The sequence below is a fragment of the Chaetodon trifascialis genome, chromosome 8, assembly GCF_039877785.1.
Source record: "Chaetodon trifascialis isolate fChaTrf1 chromosome 8, fChaTrf1.hap1, whole genome shotgun sequence".
Classification (NCBI taxonomy): Eukaryota; Metazoa; Chordata; class Actinopteri; order Chaetodontiformes; family Chaetodontidae; genus Chaetodon; species Chaetodon trifascialis.
This window is the reverse complement of record NC_092063.1, coordinates 1111560-1130168: the sequence shown is the minus strand read 5'-3', so window position 1 is coordinate 1130168 and position 18609 is coordinate 1111560. Positions and strand designations below refer to the sequence as shown.

General features: G+C 48.7%; 1 protein-coding gene across 3 annotated transcripts; it reads left to right on the top strand.

The window, feature by feature from the left end:
* The first annotated feature begins 2377 nt into the window (after positions 1-2377).
* Positions 2378-10677, top strand: mecp2 (methyl CpG binding protein 2). Of its 3 annotated transcripts, none has more exons than XM_070967886.1 (6): positions 2378-2504; positions 6239-6434; positions 6563-6774; positions 6877-7070; positions 7156-7292; positions 7590-10677. In XM_070967886.1, the coding sequence occupies exons 1-6, from the start codon at positions 2473-2475 to the stop codon at positions 9942-9944; spliced, it is 3126 nt and encodes a 1041-aa protein (XP_070823987.1). In that variant the 5' UTR covers positions 2378-2472; the 3' UTR covers positions 9945-10677. The 3 variants fall into 3 exon arrangements, with proteins under 3 accessions (XP_070823987.1, XP_070823988.1, XP_070823986.1); XM_070967887.1 differs by lacking the exon at positions 2378-2504 and having other exon boundaries at positions 6186-6434; positions 7590-9136; positions 9167-10677; XM_070967885.1 differs by lacking the exon at positions 2378-2504 and having other exon boundaries at positions 6186-6434.
* The last annotated feature ends 7932 nt before the right edge of the window (positions 10678-18609 follow it).

Genomic DNA, 18609 nt, shown 5'->3' with positions numbered 1-18609 from the left:
CAGCACGTTAACAGATACTTCTGTGTTTGACTTCATCACATAGATACAAACTGAAGTCTTTTTGAAGATTCCAGAAAACAGACAGACAGACAGACAGACAGACAGACAGACAGACAGACAGACAGACAGACAGACAGACAGACAGACAGACAGTATGAGTGTTACTCTGTGTTTTTACAGATTGGTGTGTCTTACACTCTGCAGTTGAAGTCAACGCTAAAGGTGAGTCAGTAACTGTGCTTTTATTTTGTTACAGGAAGTCCTGAGTGAAGATTTTGGTTTCGTTATGGCATAACTGACTCATTTCCCTGTTTGCGCTACGGCAAGCATGAAGTGTGAAATCTGACATCACAACGCACACAAACAAATGGGTACGTGGGGACACACACTCACTTACACACTCACCACCCCTCCCCCCACACACATACACACACTCATACAGCTTCCTTTCCCTCAAACCATACGTGTGACTATGTGGTTTGTTGAGGAGCCTGAACGCACCATCACTTCAGCTGTGTGTGTGTGTGTGTGTGTGTGTGTGTGTGTGTGTGTGTGTGTGTGTGTGTGTGTGTGTGTGTGTGTGTGTGTGTTGGGGGGGTCATGTCTTCATGTCCTCATGTTTTCATGTCCTTGTGTCTTCATGTCCTCGTGTGTTCATGACCTGATGTCTTCATGTCCTCATGTTTTCATGTCCTCGCGGCCTTATGTTTTCATGTCTTCATGTCCTTGTGTCCTCATGTCCTTGTCGCCTCAAGTCTCCATGTCCTCGTGGCCTCATGTCTTCATGTCCTCATGGCCTCATGTTTTCATGACCTGATGTCTTCGTGTCCTCATGCCTTCATGTCCTCATGCCTTCATGTCCTCGTGGTCTCATGTTTTCATGACCTGATGTCTTCATGTCCTTGCGGCCTCATGTCTTCATGTCCGAATGCCTCATGTCCTCGTGGCCTCATGTCTTCATGTCCTCATGTTTTCATGTCCTCATGGCCTCATGTTTTCATATCTGAATGTCTTCATGTCCTCGTGGCCTCATGTCTTCATGTCCGAACGTCGTCATGTCCGAATGTCTTCGTGTCCTCGTGGCCTCGTGTCTTCATGTCCTCATGTTTTCATGTCCTCGTGTCTTCATGTCCTCATGTCCTTGTGGCCTTATGTTTTCATGTCTTCATGTCCTCGTGGCCTCATGTTTCATGACCTGATGTCTTTGTGTCCTCATGTCTTCATGTCCTCGTGGTCTCATGTTTTCATGACCTGATGTCCTCATGTCCTCATGTCCTCATGTCCTTGTGGCCTCATGTCTTAATGTCCTCGTGGCCTCATGTCTTCATGTCCTCGTTGCCTCATGTTTCATGACCTGATGTCTTCGTGTCCTCATGTCTTCATGTCCTCATGGTCTCATGTTTTCATGACCTGATGTCTTCATGTCCTCATGGTCTCATGTTTTCATGACCTGATGGCTTCATGTCCTCATGGCCTCATGTCTTCATGTCCTCATGTCCTTGTCGTCTCATGTCTTCATGTCCTCATGGCCTCATGTCTTCATGTCCTCATGTCCTTGTCGCCTCATGTCTTCATGTCCTCATGGCCTCGTGTCTTCATGGCCTCATGTTTTCATGTCTTCATTGCCTCATGTCTTTATGTCCTCATGTCTTCATGTCCTCATGTCCTTGTCACCTCATGTCTTCATGTCCTCGTGGCTTTATGTCTTCATGTTTTCATGTCCTCGTTAAAACCACACACACACACACACACACACACACACACACACACACACACACACACACACACACACATATATATCAGTCTGATTTAAGTAACTGCATAAAATCTGTCTGTGAGTACTGAAATTGGGAACTCTTTCAGTCCATCTCAGCTGCACAGCGACAGTGTGTTGACAGGTGAAGTGTTGAATGTATGAAACAGAGATTCAAGACAAACCCAGAAGAACAGAAAGACAGGCCAACACCAACAGGTGACAGGGATGAAGATAAGTTTCATCATGACTTCCTTGTTGTTGCGCCAGCTGAGTCCTACACAGTGTTAAAATGCTTTTTTAACAAATACACACATATATACACGAATACTGTGTATATGCACATATATATTCAAATCCTGTGTTAATTTGACTGTTTTCCTGCTGTATGCATGAGTCCGTATTTACTTTGAGGTTTTACTAATTAATAAATTAATTAATGCTCAGTAAATGTTTGCTGTGTGAAAAACTGATTCTTCGCTTATTGTTTTTACAGATTTCAGCGCGTTTCCTGAACGTCTCAGTCTGACCGAAGAAGAGTTCACATCTCGCGGGACTACGCCGCCCCTGCGCTGCGTTGACCTCATCGCCGTTCAGATCTCGCGGTGTTTGTTCACTGACGGCGTTTGGAAATGGAGTCGAGGGGGCGGGGTGCAGCAGGAGGGAGCAGAGATGTTTGGAGGCTTTTTTTTAATATAAAATTATTTATTTAAATAAAAATGGCCGCCGTGGAGAGCGGAGAGGAGAGACTGTAAGTGGGGTTTTTACATTTTATCCTCCCTTAAAGCGCCGCCGCTGTCGCCGCCTCCGACCGCCGCCGACTATTTTCTGTCGTGTGTTTTATTGAAGTAAAAGTGCGTTGATTTTTACCCCGGCCTGTCTCGGCGGAGCGGGGTTAGCGGGAATACGTCACCAACTTACTGCTAAGTCTGTACTTTAGCTGCTGCTGTAGCTGGAGCGAAGGGACGGACGTCAGCTTTAGCGTAGCCCGCTCTCCGTGCGCCGCCGGGCCGCTCTGACTTCCACACAACTCCCCGGGAGGTCAGGCCGGGGATCGGCGGCGGTGTGTCCGTCACAAACATCACAACGCCGGTCCCCGGCGGTGTGTCCACCCGCCTCCGTCAGACAGGCAGGTAGCTAACAGGCTGCTAGCTCGTTAGCAAACACAGAGAGTGTTTTCATCTGAGGAGTGTTTAGACTGCTGCTCAGTAACCCGGGCCAACCCCCCATTCACACATGCATACATCCCTTTCAATGGCCCGCACACCCCCCCCCCCCTCCTCCCCCCCCTTCAGCAAGCTTAAACTGATTGTTGTCCTCATTAGCAGGCAGCTGCCCCAGTGCCGCTGAGCAGGACAGCTGTGTGTGTGTGTGTGTGTGTGTGTGTGTGTGTGTGTGTGTTTGTTCTGGCTGAAGTCGAACCTGCGCGGCTGAGTGTGTGCATCACAGTCTCTGGTGTGTGTGTGGGGGGGGGGGGGGGGGGGGGCAGTTTACTTCCTGTTCCTGCTGCTTCACCTCCACCTGCAGCTTCATCACCATCTCACTCGTGGGGGTTCCCAGCCTGAGGGTTGAGACACTGGCGGGGTCACATGACGACTCTAAGGGGTCACATGATGATGAACTGACAGATTCATGTGTTTGCTTCCTGTTTGGCTTCTCTGGAGGGATTCTGGGTAAACTGGTGATCATCAGGAGGAACATGGAGCCAGTAACTAACAAGTGTTTTCCTTATTGACCCCTGCGCTGAGCGTGCTGATGACTGGCTGTTGATTGGCTGATGAGTGGCTGTTGATTGGCTGATGACTGGCTGTCTGTAAAGTGTCCATAGTGATGGCCGCCGCGGTGACTCATCTCGTTCGCTGTGACCAGCCGTCACTCACATTCACGCAGACGTAGTTTCATGAAGTTTTTAGCTTTGCCAGCCGTCAGAGCTCCTGAGACCGTGTCCGCAGATAAGTTCAGGTTTCTGAGTCCTGGACTGGGATCGTCAAAGGACCAGCTGCTGGTTTCCTCTCAGCAATGATTGGTCGGTTGCAGGAAGTGGCTCAGTCGTGTGTTGTTGGGAGTAAAGATGGCGGCGATTTGGCCTTGGTGTCGGCTTGTCTGTTTGACGTTCCTTCCTGCTGCTCTGAAGGAGATTTTGACGAGTCCTGATTGGCTCCTGGTTGAGGTTCACCTGCTCTGTCTGGACCAAACGAGACAAACAGAAAAACAAGAATTCATTTTGTGTCTTTGATCAGCGAAGAATCAGAAAACAAACAAACAAACAAGACAGAAAGAAACTGCGGGTAAAGACGAAGGACGCTGACCCAGTTTGACTGCAGCTGTCCATGTGGACCACACACAGGCGCGCACACACACACCCATACATACAGCGTGTGTGTGTGCATAGAATCTGTTTCGTGTCACATTTAGATTGAAAACCTGAAATCAATCATGAGAATCAAATCGATCGATCATCTAACAAATGAAGAAACTGGTTGAAATGTTTCTGATTGAGAAAACTTTATTGGTTTGATTTATTGACTTGATTTCACAAACAGATTCAGAACTTTGAAAACAAACAATTTTTCTTTAAGCTGTTTGTGTTTTTCAGGTATTTCTATAAATGGATCTTTTTCACCTGGTTCACCTTCAGGTGTCTGAATGACCTGAAACCACCGAGTGTTTTCATGACAAACTCAGTTAATCCATCGTCACGTTTGTTATTTTGTTTGATAATCGATAATCGTCACAGATAAATTACTAATAAAGCTGTAAAACTTTGAGCTGAGAGGCGTTCACGTAACAGGACGCCTTCAGAAACAGCACACAGGAAGTAAAAGGCTAAAGAAGCTGATTATTGATTGGACTGAGATGTTTGTGAGTTGAACACGAAGGCCGGCGCAGAGCCAATCAGCTGTTTCTGCTGTTGTAAACATCACTTCCTGTTTACAGCCACCTGGATGAGACCTGCTGCTGGTTTCAGAGCGCTGAAACATTCAGACTTACTGACGACTGAAGCGTGACATGTCAGCAGAATCAGCTGTTTGTCGCCTTCAGAGACCTGAGGCTGAAACCTGCAGCTCAGAGGACGTCCACCACCGCTGCCGCTCGCTCCGTCATCTGTCAACAGGTTACATTGACGGCTCAGAGACTGATTTGAGAACTTCCTGTTGGTGCGTTCAGGGACCCTGTCATTGGCTGTAACTCAGACTTCCTGTGTTTCTTATTCAGAGCGTCTGCTTCAAACAAACTGATTCATTCACAGTGTGGTTCTGAAAGTCGACACAGGAAGAGGGTCGACGCGGTGCAGGCCGAGACCGCGTCCAGAGGAGACCGGCTGAAGTCTGTCAGGCGGCCATGCAGCCGTCGCTCTGCACAATTTGCTCATTTCTGACGGACTTCACAGCAAAGGTCAACTAAGATGAACTTTGACCCCACATGCACGGACAGGTCCTGTGGGATTTTGGTGAAGAAGTGTAATCCAGCCCCTGTGGTCCAGGTCTGGCTGGGGAACCTGTGTTTCACGCCTCCCTCATGCTCCTTCCTCCTGACGGTCTCGATCCAAATAGAGGAAAAAAAAGCTGCACAGCGTTGAGAGGACGAGGCTCATGTTGTCTTTCATGTCTGATGTGATGTGTGATGAATGAAAAAGACAAGTTCAAACCCCGCCCACTTTCTCACCTGTACACACCTGACCAATCACTGCTGGAGGTGGCGTCGCTGGATTTGGAGAGTGATTAAAAAAAAGACGTATTGAATGTTCCATCAGCTGCTCGTTGTGGTTGTGATTGGCTGCTCGTTACAACCACAAACTTCAAAACAATGTGAGCGTTTAGACAGAGAAACATGTCCCACCTGTCTGAATCAGTGCCACGCCCACAAATCCTGTGTGTGTGTGTGTGTGTGTGTGTGTGTGTGTGTGTGTGTGTCGGAATCATTGATGATAGAGCGCCACATTTTCACACACGTTTATGAGCTTAATGAACGAATGATTGAATGATCTTTATTTACACTGAGCTCTTTACAGCATACTCACACACACACACACACACACACACACACACATGTCAAAGGAACAGGCGGTACTTCAGCATGATGTCATTTTACAACCTGAAATACAACAACATCACTTCTGGACTTTTCGTCTTTGGCCAGCTGATGTCTGACGCGGTTCTCTACATCAGACAGGTGGTTTCTGTCCTCTGTTGTTCTGTCGATTGGAGGCTTTTGGAGTGAACGTTAAATCTCATTCACGCCGTGTTTACAATCTAATCAGATTCATCGGACTCATTAAAATATGCAGTAACTCAGATCAGTGTATGTGACGGTATAGCGGCGCTGGAATGTGCCAGAGGCCACCAGCCTGCAGGGGGCACCAAAACCTGCTCCGGCTGAAAGCCCTGCACCCCTCTGAACCCGAGTGACTGACAAAATGGTGCACAGGTGTGATGTCATCACTGATGTAATGCTAACATTTATGATGTCATCTCTTTTCCACAGGGAGGAGGGTCAAGAGGGCGAGGAGGGACCTGTCAACCCCCGACCGCCCGCCAGAGAGAGAGACAGGTCCCACAGTAAGACCAAGAAGATCCGCCGGGAGCGTCGCCAGGCTGACCGGGGGGAAGAGACCACAGCGACGACCACGCCCCCAACAGCCACACTGCAGCCTCAGACGGGGGCGGAGCAACACACAGAGGTAAAGACAGGTGTCGTTAACAGAACAGGTGGAGTGATCATCACCTACAAAATGAAATGTTGTAATCCCCTTCTAATGTGAACGTGTTTAGGATGAGAAGTTGGTTTCATGTCACTTCCTTCTGGCAGGTGTCGGAGCCGGTGGCGGGCCCCTCAGAGGAACCAGGGTCAGAGTCGGCAGCCGGCAGCGAGTCTGCAGGTTCTCCGAGGCAGCGGCGTTCCATCATCCGGGACCGTGGTCCCCTGTATGATGACCCGTCACTGCCCGAGGGCTGGACACGCAAACTCAAGCAGAGGAAGTCTGGTCGCTCAGCAGGGAAGTTTGATGTCTACCTGATCAAGTAAGCCACACCCACCGCCGATGCTGTGTCGGTTTTCTGTGAAGAGATGGAGTGATAGAGTGCTGGATGAGCGGTGACTGTTGTTTTTATCTTATTGTTCAGCTCGGAGGGAAAGGCGTTTCGTTCAAAGGTCGAACTTATTGCCTACTTCCAGAAGGTCGGCGACACAACCACTGACCCAAATGATTTTGATTTCACTGTCACTGGACGTGGAAGCCCCTCCCGCCGCGAGAGGCGTCCGCCTAAGAAACCGAAGGTGGTGAAACCATCGGGGCGAGGCCGTGGACGGCCCAAAGGTACACAGTCACTCCACTAAAAGTTTGGCTGAAGAGTTTGTGTTTCTTGTTGTCTTCATAGTTACTGTTTGTTGTGTTCATTTAGGCAGTGGGAAGATGCGGCAGGCTACAGAGGGCGTGGCCATGAAGCGTGTGGTGGAGAAAACTCCGGGCAAACTGCTGGTCAAGATGCCCTTTGGCAAGTCAGAGTCCTCCACTGGCACCACCTCCATTGCCTCAAAGGTATGATCAGTCTATCATTCAGTCATGCAGGAAGTTTTGGCAGATGTTATCTAAGGATTACAGTAATAACCAGCAGCCCAAATGCACTTTTCCAAAGCAAGTTCGTCCAGCTCCACCCAGGATTGCTGGGAGAACTATATTTTCATGCAACTGGTGACACAGTCTTACAGCTATGTGGACGCAGAAAGGGTCATTAATGCTTTTTGCAATGCAACCTGTTGTTTTTGTTGAGGTTTAAAATAATGCAGTAACAATGCTGATGCCGATGCTGCTTGATGATGTGGTAATTCCCTGCAGGTGGTGTCTCCTGCCTTGGTGTCCAAGTCCCGTCCTGGCAGAAAGAGGAAATCAGAACAGGAAGTTTCGGCCCCACCACAGACCGCCCCCAAGAAACGGGGCAGGAAACCAACGTTGGCCTCAGCAGCATCGTCAGCTGCCACAGCATCCACCTCCACGGCATCGGCCTCTGGTAGCTCAGCTGCTGGGAGCTACGCTGCAGCTGCCATTTTAGCTGCCGAGGCCAAACGGAGAGCAGCCAAGGAGTCTTCCATCAAACCTGTTGTCCAGGAAACAGCCCTGCCAATCAAAAAACGCAAAACGAGAGAGACAGTGGAAGAGAGGGAGAGTGTTCAGACTCCAGTGGCCACAACAACTGAAACTGAGAGAAGGGTCTCTGCAGAGGTGGAGGAAGGTAAAGGCGAGGGAGCTCCCACCTCAGAGCCTCAGCCCGCCCCCTCTGAGCAGAGCCAATCACAATCACAGAAGCAGCCCACTGCTTCAGATGAAAGCCAATCACATGGACACAAGACACATAAAGGGAGGAAGCACAAGGAGAAAACAGGAATAGCAGCAGGAGATGGAGGAGGCAGAGGAGAGGAAGTAGATGAAGATGTAGGTGATAAGGGAGGAGAAGGAGGAGGAAGGAGTAGCAGCAGCAGCAGTAGCATTAGCCCATCAAAAAGCCACAAAAGGAAGGACCGGCCGCCTCACAAACACCACCATCATCATCATCACCATCATCATCATCATCGCCACCAACATTCCTCTTCCTCCACAGTGGATCAGCCTCCTCCTCCTCCTCCTCCTCCACCACCCTCTGGACATCCAACACCCTCCAGCCAGTCCAGGTCTGAAGTCGAGCCCCAGACTGTGACTCAGCTCTCCACCCAACACTCCCCGCACACCCAGCAAGCTCCCCCCAAACCACAGTCCAAGTCTGCGACTCAGTCCCTGCCTGAACCTCGCCACCCTCCCCCTCAGCCACGCCACCAGCTCCAGCCCCGTTCCCAGCAGCATTCCCAGACCCAGTCTCCCAGTAAACCACAAGCCCAGCCTCGATACCCAGCACCCCAGCCCTCTCCTGCAAAGCATGACCTGCCCCTGCCACGGCCCCAACAACCCCCATCCCAAACTCACAGTCAGCCCCAGCCCCCCCAAAAAAAGACTCAGTCACAGCCTGTCCACTCTCCAGCTCAGCACCGACCCCAGCTTCAGGCCCAGCATACTCCACCTCAGTCACATCCTCCTCAGTTCCCATCCATCCTGCACATTCATCCACCCCAAACAAGGCATCCGCACCAAACTCAGTCCCCCACAGCACTCCAACCTCAATCCCAGCCCAGGCATCCGTCTCAACCCCAAACCCAGCTCAAACAACAATTTCAGCCCCAGACCCGGCAGTCACTGCAGCCTCAACTCCAACCCCAGACCAGGACCCCAGGCCAAATTCAGACTCAATCTCAGTCCAGAATCTCAGCCCAATCTCAGCCTCAACTGCATCCTAGAACCCCTGCTCAGATGCAGCCTCAAACCCAGCCCAGATCCCCTTCCCAAATTCAACCTCAAACTCAACCCAGGACCCCAGCCCAAACGCAGCCTCAGTCCAGGACCCCAGGCCAACCTCAGTCTCCACCACAGCCCAGGACCCCAGTCCAAACTCAGCCTCAGCCCCAGTCCAGAACCCCAGCCCAGCCTCAACCTCACCTGCAACCCAGACATCAAGTGCAGCCCCAACAGCAGACGAGGCACCCGTCGCAACAACACCAGACTCAATACAGACCGCAACCCAGACAATCTGTCTCCCAGCCTCGGCCACCCCAGTCCCAGTCCCAAGCACAACTACACTTTCAGCGGATTCAAACACAGCCATGCCCCCAACCCCAGCCCCACCCTCAGCTTACCAGACCCCATGTGCAGCACCTTTCATCCCACCGACCATCTGCCAGCCTATCCAGAACCAACCTGGTCCCTGCTCAACAGAACCAGAGTGAACAGCCCCAAGATCTGAGTACCACACGGCCTGGCCGAGGGAGCCTGCTGCCAAGCCGAGAGGTCAGCGTCGAAGGAGTCAGGGTGGAAGGAAGAGGGGAGCCGGTCACAGCATCAGAAAGCAGAGAGGTTTTAGGAGGCGAAAGAGGGTCAAACAGCACTTCGAGGCCTCCCAGTTCCATGACTCCTGGATCTCCAGGGGTAGCCGGGTCCGGGGTAGGTCTTGTCCCTGGGGCAGACGGAAGGGCTCGGCTCCGAGCAGAGCCAGAGGCAGCAGGTGAGGGGAGGGAGCTCAGAGACATCGTCCCGCAGTCTGCCGTCCCCTGTCCCAGCCGAGAAGAAACTGTAGAGTCACGGACGGTCGTCAGCGAAAGAGTCAGCTGATTGGTCTGGCTGACGAACAGGCTGAGCGATCGGTAGACTGACGGACTGAGTCAGCACCAGGTGGAAGAGAAGTGTGACTGGGCTGTTCATTGGACAGTGTTTTCAGATAGAAGGATAGCGTCACACAGAGCTGGTAGGACTGCTGCAGCTTCTACTCCATCTGATTCTGTCTGGAGACTCTGTAAAGTTCTGGATTTGAGAACAAACCGGGCGCTGAGGGACAGCTGGAGAGGAGGGCGGATGGGGTCTTTTTCTAGGAAAAACAAACAAAAAGGAAAAACCGATAAACAAGTGTGTGTGTATATAATCAAAAGGCAGCTGTTGTGTCCCGCTAGTCTCCGTGGGGAGGGGGGGAGTAGTTTGGAACTAAAAACCAACGCTTAACAACACATTACTCTGAACGAAATGTTGCTTCCGGAATATAACCTCTGTTTTTTTTTTATTATTTCGTATTTTGATAGTTTATTGTTTTGTCTCTGTTATACAGCTTTAAACTCTGATATTATCGACTGACGGTCCCTTACTCATCGTTGTGCTGCTGACTGACAGTCTATTATTTAAAGTCCTGCTCTTTACTGATGGTCTCTCACTAAAACTCATCGTATTGACCGACAGTCCCTGACTGAAACTAGTCCTTGACTGAAAGCCTCAGAGGTGATGTGGGGCAGTGGTTTGCACCTTTAACTGGTTTCTTAAAGATCTTATCATTTTTTTCCTTCCCCTTTTTCCATTAAGCCCATTAAGAGGGGAGTCGGTAATATTTCCTATCCACTTCCATACCGCCCCCTACAGGTATTGAACCTGATGTACAAGCGCGACTCTACACAAACCCCTCGTCATTTGAAATATTTGAACAACTTGAGGAGTTCTTGATTCCTCTTATCAGACACTAAAACAGCCTCAAAAATAGTCAGTTGTTTGATAAGGAAAGCTCGAGCGCTCATCATTCTTTTTCCAAGCGTCTGAAGGGCAGAGTTGTTCTTCCAGGTTAGAGATTCTTCCATACTGGTCTTCATAGAATCTGTTTGTTTTGGTAGTCTTTTTGTTTCCAAAGGAAGCGCTTTTAATATCAAACCAAACCCACTTTTACAGTAGCTTTATTTTAGTTTTTAGTCTTAATGAAAGAGTGGGAATTGGAGTCATTTTTATTGTGTCTTCGTGTTGAATGTCTGGAACAGTTTGCACTCCTCCAGTTTGTACAATCAACCGCCTGCATGTCGCTCGGACACCCTGCAGGCCTTCAACCGGAGCAGCACGTACGCAGAGGTCGACCTCGTCAGGGTTTACTGTCCGCAGAAGTAAAACCCTGAACGAGATCTGATTCAGCTTCATGTGGACTCAGATGTGCTGGAGACACAAACTATTCAGTGAGCAGAAAAGCAGCTTTGAATCTGTAAGTCCAGATATGAGAGCATGAAGAAGACCTTCTTCTGACTCTCAGTGTGAAATCCACTTTCAGTGAACATGAAGACATGGAGCAGGTGTCACTTGACAAGAACCCAGGTATTATTGTGTCATGAAAAACATGAAGTTGTCATGAAACGTTGCTTCCCTTCGTGAATTTCTTTTCGGAAAGCTGTAAGTACCTCCAGTGTGATTAGAAGTCAGTTCAGGCAGTTTGGATCCCGTCTACGATCTCCAGCTCGGTTTGATCTGAATGTAATGTAAAGCGTCACCTGTTTGGCCCCGGCCTCTTAAAATGTCAATGTGCCTTGTCAACATTTTCATTGGTCTCAATTATCATTTGAACTTTTTAACGCAAGTGTAACAGTCAGATGTGGACGTATCCTGTTGACGTATGGATGTATACGCCATATCAGAATCAAAGATGGCGGCCATTCACATCAATGAAAATTGCTCAGCACATAAAACTTTGTAGCTTCCAGGTTGGCTTCACGTCGAGCCGCCCGCTACACATGCTCTTCAGTGCAGACTTTAGGTTTAGATGTCACGTAAATAACAACAGGTTTTCTTGGCTCTGGGACAGTTTTACAAACGTAAAACCATAAAAAGTCATTCATTTGGGGCTAACAAATTACGTGATGTCGGACTGATACAAAGACCTGTGTACTCACTGATACACGATCCAGAATTTCAGATCCGGGTGTCTGACATGGGAATAACCCTACATGACACACCCCTGAGATCTTTTCCTAAACTGAACCAAGTAGTTTTGGTGCATGAACTTAATTGTTTTGAGGGTGTATCATGTAGTACACGTCTTGTAGCTGCCTTGTGTCCGCAGATAGACCTGCTTGAACCAGACTAGATCCGACCTCCATTCATTCTCCGACTAGCATGTAGCAGCTGTTGATTTCGCTCATCAACATACCAGCATGCAAAGTGCCGCTGGCTACAGGAGCCGTTGAGCTCAAACCTGCAGAGACGCCTTGTAGTTTGATCTCATCACGTTCTGATGGATAATGTTCCCAGCACAAAAAAGGCTCCAGAATTCATTTGGTACGAGACCCAGACTACTTCCCTTAAAGGGTCTCAGTGGTTGTTTTGGTACGACTGAATGTACCAAGAGGGGAAACCAACCAGACCAGTTCAACCACAAAAAAACAACAGGTTTTTGAACGTCCTAAGAACCTTTACACAGAACATCTGAAGAAAACTTCAAACTGAGCAAGTTTGCAGAAACTAAAATGCTGCACACCTGACCTGCTCTAGTCCAGGTTCAGATCTAAATCATCTATAAAAAGACTCTACACTTTAAAACTGACACAGCAGACCACTTTGGATTCTGGTTTATGTTCGGTTTGTTTCACTCTGCTGGTGCCGCAGCTGATAGAACAGCAATTAGAAAACTGATGAATCTGTTGGTGTTAATCACAGATAATATTCAGTCTCTGAACGTCACTTTGCTTTGTCCAGAAATTGAAGCGATGTCTTCATGTCCTTCATTAGGGGACGGGTCAGACCTGAATCCAGTTCCTGAGTCTGATGTTTAAATGTGCTGCATCAGTTTAAGGTTTCAGCCTCCAAAATGTTCCCTTAGAAATAAACTGGAGGCTCTGAGAGCCAATGAGAGCTCAAAGAAACAATCAGCTGATGGATTTACAGCAGCAGCAGCTTCCTGACACCGTTCCTCTGTTGGTTTATTGTTTCTGCTCTTCGTCGCTCTCCATAACATCCTGCTCCTCTGACTGAAGGAGGCGGCACCTGATTGGTCCATTTAGTGTGAAGAAGAGTCACATGATGAAGCAAAATGAGTCTGAGGAGGAAAACCTGGTTGACAAAGACAGTTGATGACCATCATCATCATCATCATGTCTGACTGAGTCCAACCTGCTTCAGAAAAAACACAAAATTCACATTTCATGTAATTTAAGAATCGATTTTCAAACAAAGCCATTAAATAAACGAAACATTAAAATATTAAATCATTGGTTCCACAATAAAACAGCTGAAAACAGGAAATGAGGAAGAAGTAATCATAACCAGCCTGAATTCACCCAAAACTGACCCAGAATCAGAAAAAGAAGATGAAACTGCATCCTGTAGAGTCACTGTCATCTCCAGCTTCAGCGCAGCACTCAGGTGAAGCTCTGTGATTGGCTGTTTGTCGGTGAAGTGCACCATGGGAGTCGACAGGCTTCCCGTGGCTTTGGCAGATGTTTTCTAATACGGTTGTTAATCATGCTGATTCAGCAGGTTCTTGTTGGTCCAGACGGTCTGAGACCTGGACCAGGGTCGGTGTGAGCTCTCAGATCTGGACGTACAGACGCTGTCTGAATGTTAAAGCTCTCAGTAGATCTGATGGGATCAACTCTGCACCTCAGTGTTCACACGGCTCTTTGGGGAAGGCTCCAGCACTTTAGCAATGACGTTGGAAAATTGAGCTTTTCGCCCCTCAACCAGAACAAATCAAACAACTGAATGTCTTCGTCCCGGATCAAATAAATGTGCCTCGTTCTTTGAAGTCTTCATCCACTCGCGCGATGCTGCGGTCTCTTTGTTGCATCAGCGTGACCTCATACAGGTGGTGGTGTTTGTATCCACCTGCGGTTGAAGCGGCGTGACCTCTGCGTACGTGGCGCTCCGCCTGCCGCCCGGTCTGCTCAGAGCAGCGAAGCTGTCGGCCTGCCGCCCCTCTGAACGGACTCACTCCACAGGACTCGACCCGGCACAAACTACAGTAACCAGCCACCATATTGCATGTTCCAGAGTTTAGTGCCTATAATATTGTGCGTCTTGCCAGAAGCCACCATGTCAGCCAAGCCATGTTGTGTTTCTAGACTTAGTAGTGATGTGTGTGGTGACTTCATAGTTGCTAATATTGAGGATGAATATTCTGCTTTTACTCTGGTTGGAATTCAGTGGAAACTCCAATACACTGTCGCTGTAGACAAAACTAGTTTTTACCTGTTTTCTTATTTTTCTTTCTAACTAAAAGCGTTTGTTGTCCCCTGATCTGTGGTCGTCTGACTGATTGTAGCTCTCACACACAAACGCTTCCACAATCAGAGGAAGAAGAGCAGACGCCGGACGAAGCCTTCGACATTTCACATCGAGCGCAGAGGAAAAGGTTCCCCATCAGGTGTTCCAGGGATCAGGTAGAAACCAGGGCTGGATCAGCAGACCCTGAGGGGCCCCGGCAGACCCTGAGAGGCCCTGGCAGGCTCTGAGGGGCCTCGGCAGCCCGACAGTTCACTGTAGGACAGTTTGGTTCATTCAGGGAATGATTAGAAACCTCCGGAGGAATGAGTGAAACGCACATTTTAAGCTCTGCTTCTTGCTAATAATAAGCTGTATCTTATTCATAGTTAGATTGTTTATTCTGTGTAATAAATTATTGCCAAATAAACAACTTTCGTTGTTCTGATCTGAAATAATATCTGGCAGTAGCTGCAGTGACTCCCCATAAGCTGATCAGACCTGGACCAGAGCAAACATCTGGCCTCGTCGTAATTCCTCACGTGTTGCTCGGGCGCCTCCTCGTCATGTTCCGCTGTGTTTGCGTGACGCTCATTACTAATAAAGTTGTTTTCAATCACAGTTCCACAAACAGCCAGATGAAGCTGAGGGAGCTGTGGACAGCAGGTGGGTGGAGAGGTGGAGGTCTTCACCTAACGGAGGTTCACTTAAATATTTGGTGAACTCTTCTTCTTCTCTTCCTGTGTGACAGCCAGACGTTCACACTGACTGATGTTTGTAGCCTAAATATGAAGCTAGCCCTGGTTAGCATAGCTTAGCATCAGGACTGGAAACAGCTAGCATGGCTCTGTCCAAAGGGAACAGAATCCACCAAGCAGCATCTTTAAAGCTCCTGATGAACGTTGTTTCATCGCAAACGTCACATGGCTGCCTCACAGGAAGTCACATGGGACTGTTTCCTGGAGGACGGCGAGGTGACATCATCTCAGCTGTGAGCACGAGAGTGAAAGAGTGAATATCTGAAACACTCAACTGTACAACTCAAACATTATTACACATATGAGACACGTCATCTACATCAGGTCACATGATCTGACTTCCCATGATTCACTGCTGGCTGTCACCTGCTGGCTGTCACTGTGCCAGCTCAGCTGTAGGTATGAAAGCATGAACGTATGAAGGGATGAATGTTCAAGCTCAGAGACAAAGTCGTCATTTCTGATGTTTCATCTTGTCAGCAGATTATTTGTTGACTTCTTTTACTGATTTGTTTGTTTGTATTTTCTCTGAAGTCGTCTCGGAACTGAAAGAATCGTGACCTCTCGGTGACCTCTGACCGGGTGAAAATCTGCCTCTCTGATTGGCTGAGCAGACTGACCTGCAGACAGGTGAAAATGGCCGCTCAGTTGGCCGCGGTGCTGTTGTTGCTCAGCGGTTCGGTGGTCCTCGTACTCGTACTCTCCGCCGGTTCCGGTCCAGACTCTGCGCGTGGCAGAACGGAGCTGCTGCGCGTGCGGAGCCTCGCCGCTCAGCCCAGGTACGGAGAGTGTTGGGCGCGAGCTCTGGAGCACCTGGACACGCGCTGCAAGGACTTGACGGCAGAGAGCCAGAGCCGGATAGCGCTGAGATTCACCCTGTGTCACCTGAGCAGGTAAACATGGAGGAGAAGCCCTCAACCCGCCACACAGGTGTGAGCAGGTAGCTGCAGGTGGAGTCAGAGACGCACGAGCTGCAGGTTGAAACTGAGACATCACGTGATTGACTTCGAAGCGAGTACTCTGTGTCAGTACACGGTGAAAGTACTCAAGGAAGAGTACTCCGTTACAAGTCAATGATTGATTGATTGATTGATTGATTGATTGATTGATTGATTGATTGATTGATTGATTGGAAATGTTCCGCCAGTTAAGTTTTCTCAGAAAAATCACGATTCATTTCCTGATGAATCGATTTCTTCTATATGATCAGTTAATCAATAAACATCTGTGACATCATCGGTTACTCAGGCTTTCGTATCAGCTGTCAGTGAGACGTTCACGTGTCTCGTTAAAAAAACTTTGTGCTTCAAAATTACTTTTTCAATGTTTTTTTGTTTTTTTTTAATCGATCGATCAGGATCTAAACTTCAATTACTTGTCGGTTGTTTGATTCTGTAGAAAACATCATGTTTTAGAGCTTTTCATGTTTTTGGGATAAATGTAGTGAAAGACATCCACTGACGTCTTTCACAGAGGACCAGATGATCAGACATGAATCCATGAATTCATGTTTGTTGATGTGACGCTTAAAATTTTGACTCACTACTTAAATGAAGTACTTTTTGTACAGTGAGGTACTACTGAAGTATCAGATCACCTCTGCACCACTGCATGCAGTAGAAGTACTGCGTACCTGGTGGCTGCTGTCAGGACTGTGTGTAGTTCAGAAGTACTGAGGACAGAAAAAACAACAATCAGAGTAAAAATGACGGATTCATTATTTCCTCACATCCTTTGATTTCAGTGTTTTTCATTTTGCTGAAAAAGCCAGAATGTGTCACATAAATGCAAACAGACTGAATGAATGAATGAATGAATGAATGAATCAGTGACACATTCATCACATTTAACCTAAAAATAAAGAGATGGAAAAAAAGAGAATCAGCTGTTTGTGTTTTACTCAAATTCTCTCTGTCAGCTCAGGCAGGGATTTCCCATCATGCCCGGAGGGGTCGGAGGTCAGCAGGTGCACAGGTGGTATGGACGCTGTGGCCTTCAACACCTACACTGACTTCTTCACCCACACTCACTCCATGTGTCACTTCCTGCAGTCTGAGGCCTGGCAGAGCCGCGCCGAGGACACCATGTACAGGTAAGACCACACAGGTAAGACGCCACATACAGGTACAAGGTTAAGGTTAGACAAGTAGTGGTTAAAGTAGGTCTCCAGGAAATGAGTTTAAGTCTATGTAATGTCGAGTGTGTGTGTGTGTGTGTGTGTGTGTGTGTGTGTGTGTGTGTGTGTGTGTGTGTGTCTCAGGTTAACAGAGAGTTCAGCAGGTGTTGCTGAGCAGCTGCAGTCCACCAGGCAGATGGCTGAGGACCTGGTTGAGGCCCAGAGTGCTGCCTTACAGGCCCAACAGGAGCTCCTGAACAATGGAGAGGAGCTGAGAGTCACCCTGAGAGACTCGACCCAGGGTAACAATCTCCACCAAACAACTCAAGCAGCTTTTCTTTTCTCTCTCCTGTTCACACAAACACTGTTTTTAAAACAATGATCTCTGTGTGAAAGAAAAGAGAAGAAGAGTCAGACCAGCAGGTGGCACTATGACCCCACCCCGACAGAGATCTTGGCCAATCAGAAGCCTGTCTGCATATCAACACTAGACACATTCTGAACATCTACATCGTGAAGGTGTTTAACAAAAGCTTCGTTTTCAGTGACCAAAAACTGTGTCCAAACACGAAGAAAGCAAAGTTTAGTTTGAAGTAGGAAAAATACATTGACTCACAGCACGAGAGACAGTTCACAGGGGACAGGACACCTGAGGACCCCTGAGGAAACATGTGCTGGGTCAAAAAACACACCCTGAGAGACTCAACCCAGGGTCCACTGAACCCACTCAACAGTGTCAGGTGGTCTCTGCCCTCTAGTGGCCCAAATCACTCAGTACATCCTGAACCAGCACTGAGAACACTGAGGACGTGAGCTGTCCACCTGTCCTCTCTGCGGACCTGTCCCTCTGCCCCTGTCTGTCCCTCTCTGTGGACCTCTCTCTCTGCCCCTGTCTGTCCCTGTCTGTGGACCTGTCTCTCTCTGTCTGTCTCTGCGTCAGGTCTGCGGGCCGTCTTCTCGGAGCTCAGCAGTGTCTCCAGGGACCAGCAGGTGGCGCTGTCCGAGCTCTTCAACAGAGTGTCCTTCCTGCACAGCTTCCTGCTGATGGAGGCTCACAGTCTGAGCTCCTGCTGCTACAACGCTGCTGCTCTGTGCACCTCCTTCCTCCTCACCTCCACCCAGCGCTCCTCCAGAGCCAGGTAACTCCTCCCCCTCCACCTGCAGCCAGGTAACCCCGAAGCAGCCTTTCTTTGTGATGCATTATCAGTCCTTAACCTGATGTTGACAGGGCGTCACAGCTGTTCTGGAATCAGAGTGTTCGACCAGGTGAAGGTATGTTTGCTGACCTGAGATCTGCTGGTGTGTGTGTGTGTGTGTGTGTGTGTGTGTGTGTGTGTGTGTGTGTGTGTGTGTGTGTGTGTGTGTGTGTGTGTGTGTGTGTGTGTGTGTGTGTGTGTGTGTGTGTGTGTAG

What these genes read in the sequence shown, in the direction of transcription:
- mecp2 (XM_070967885.1), top strand. Translation starts at nt 6,204, where the DNA reads ATGCTAACATTTATGATGTCATCTCTTTTCCACAGGGAGGAGGGTCAA. An exon ending in TTTGATGTCTACCTGATCAA is followed by an intron (nt 6,775 to 6,876) that starts GTAAGCCACACC and finishes CTTATTGTTCAG; the next exon opens with CTCGGAGGGAAAGGCGTTTC. An exon ending in AGGCCGTGGACGGCCCAAAG is followed by an intron (nt 7,071 to 7,155) that starts GTACACAGTCAC and finishes GTGTTCATTTAG; the next exon opens with GCAGTGGGAAGATGCGGCAG.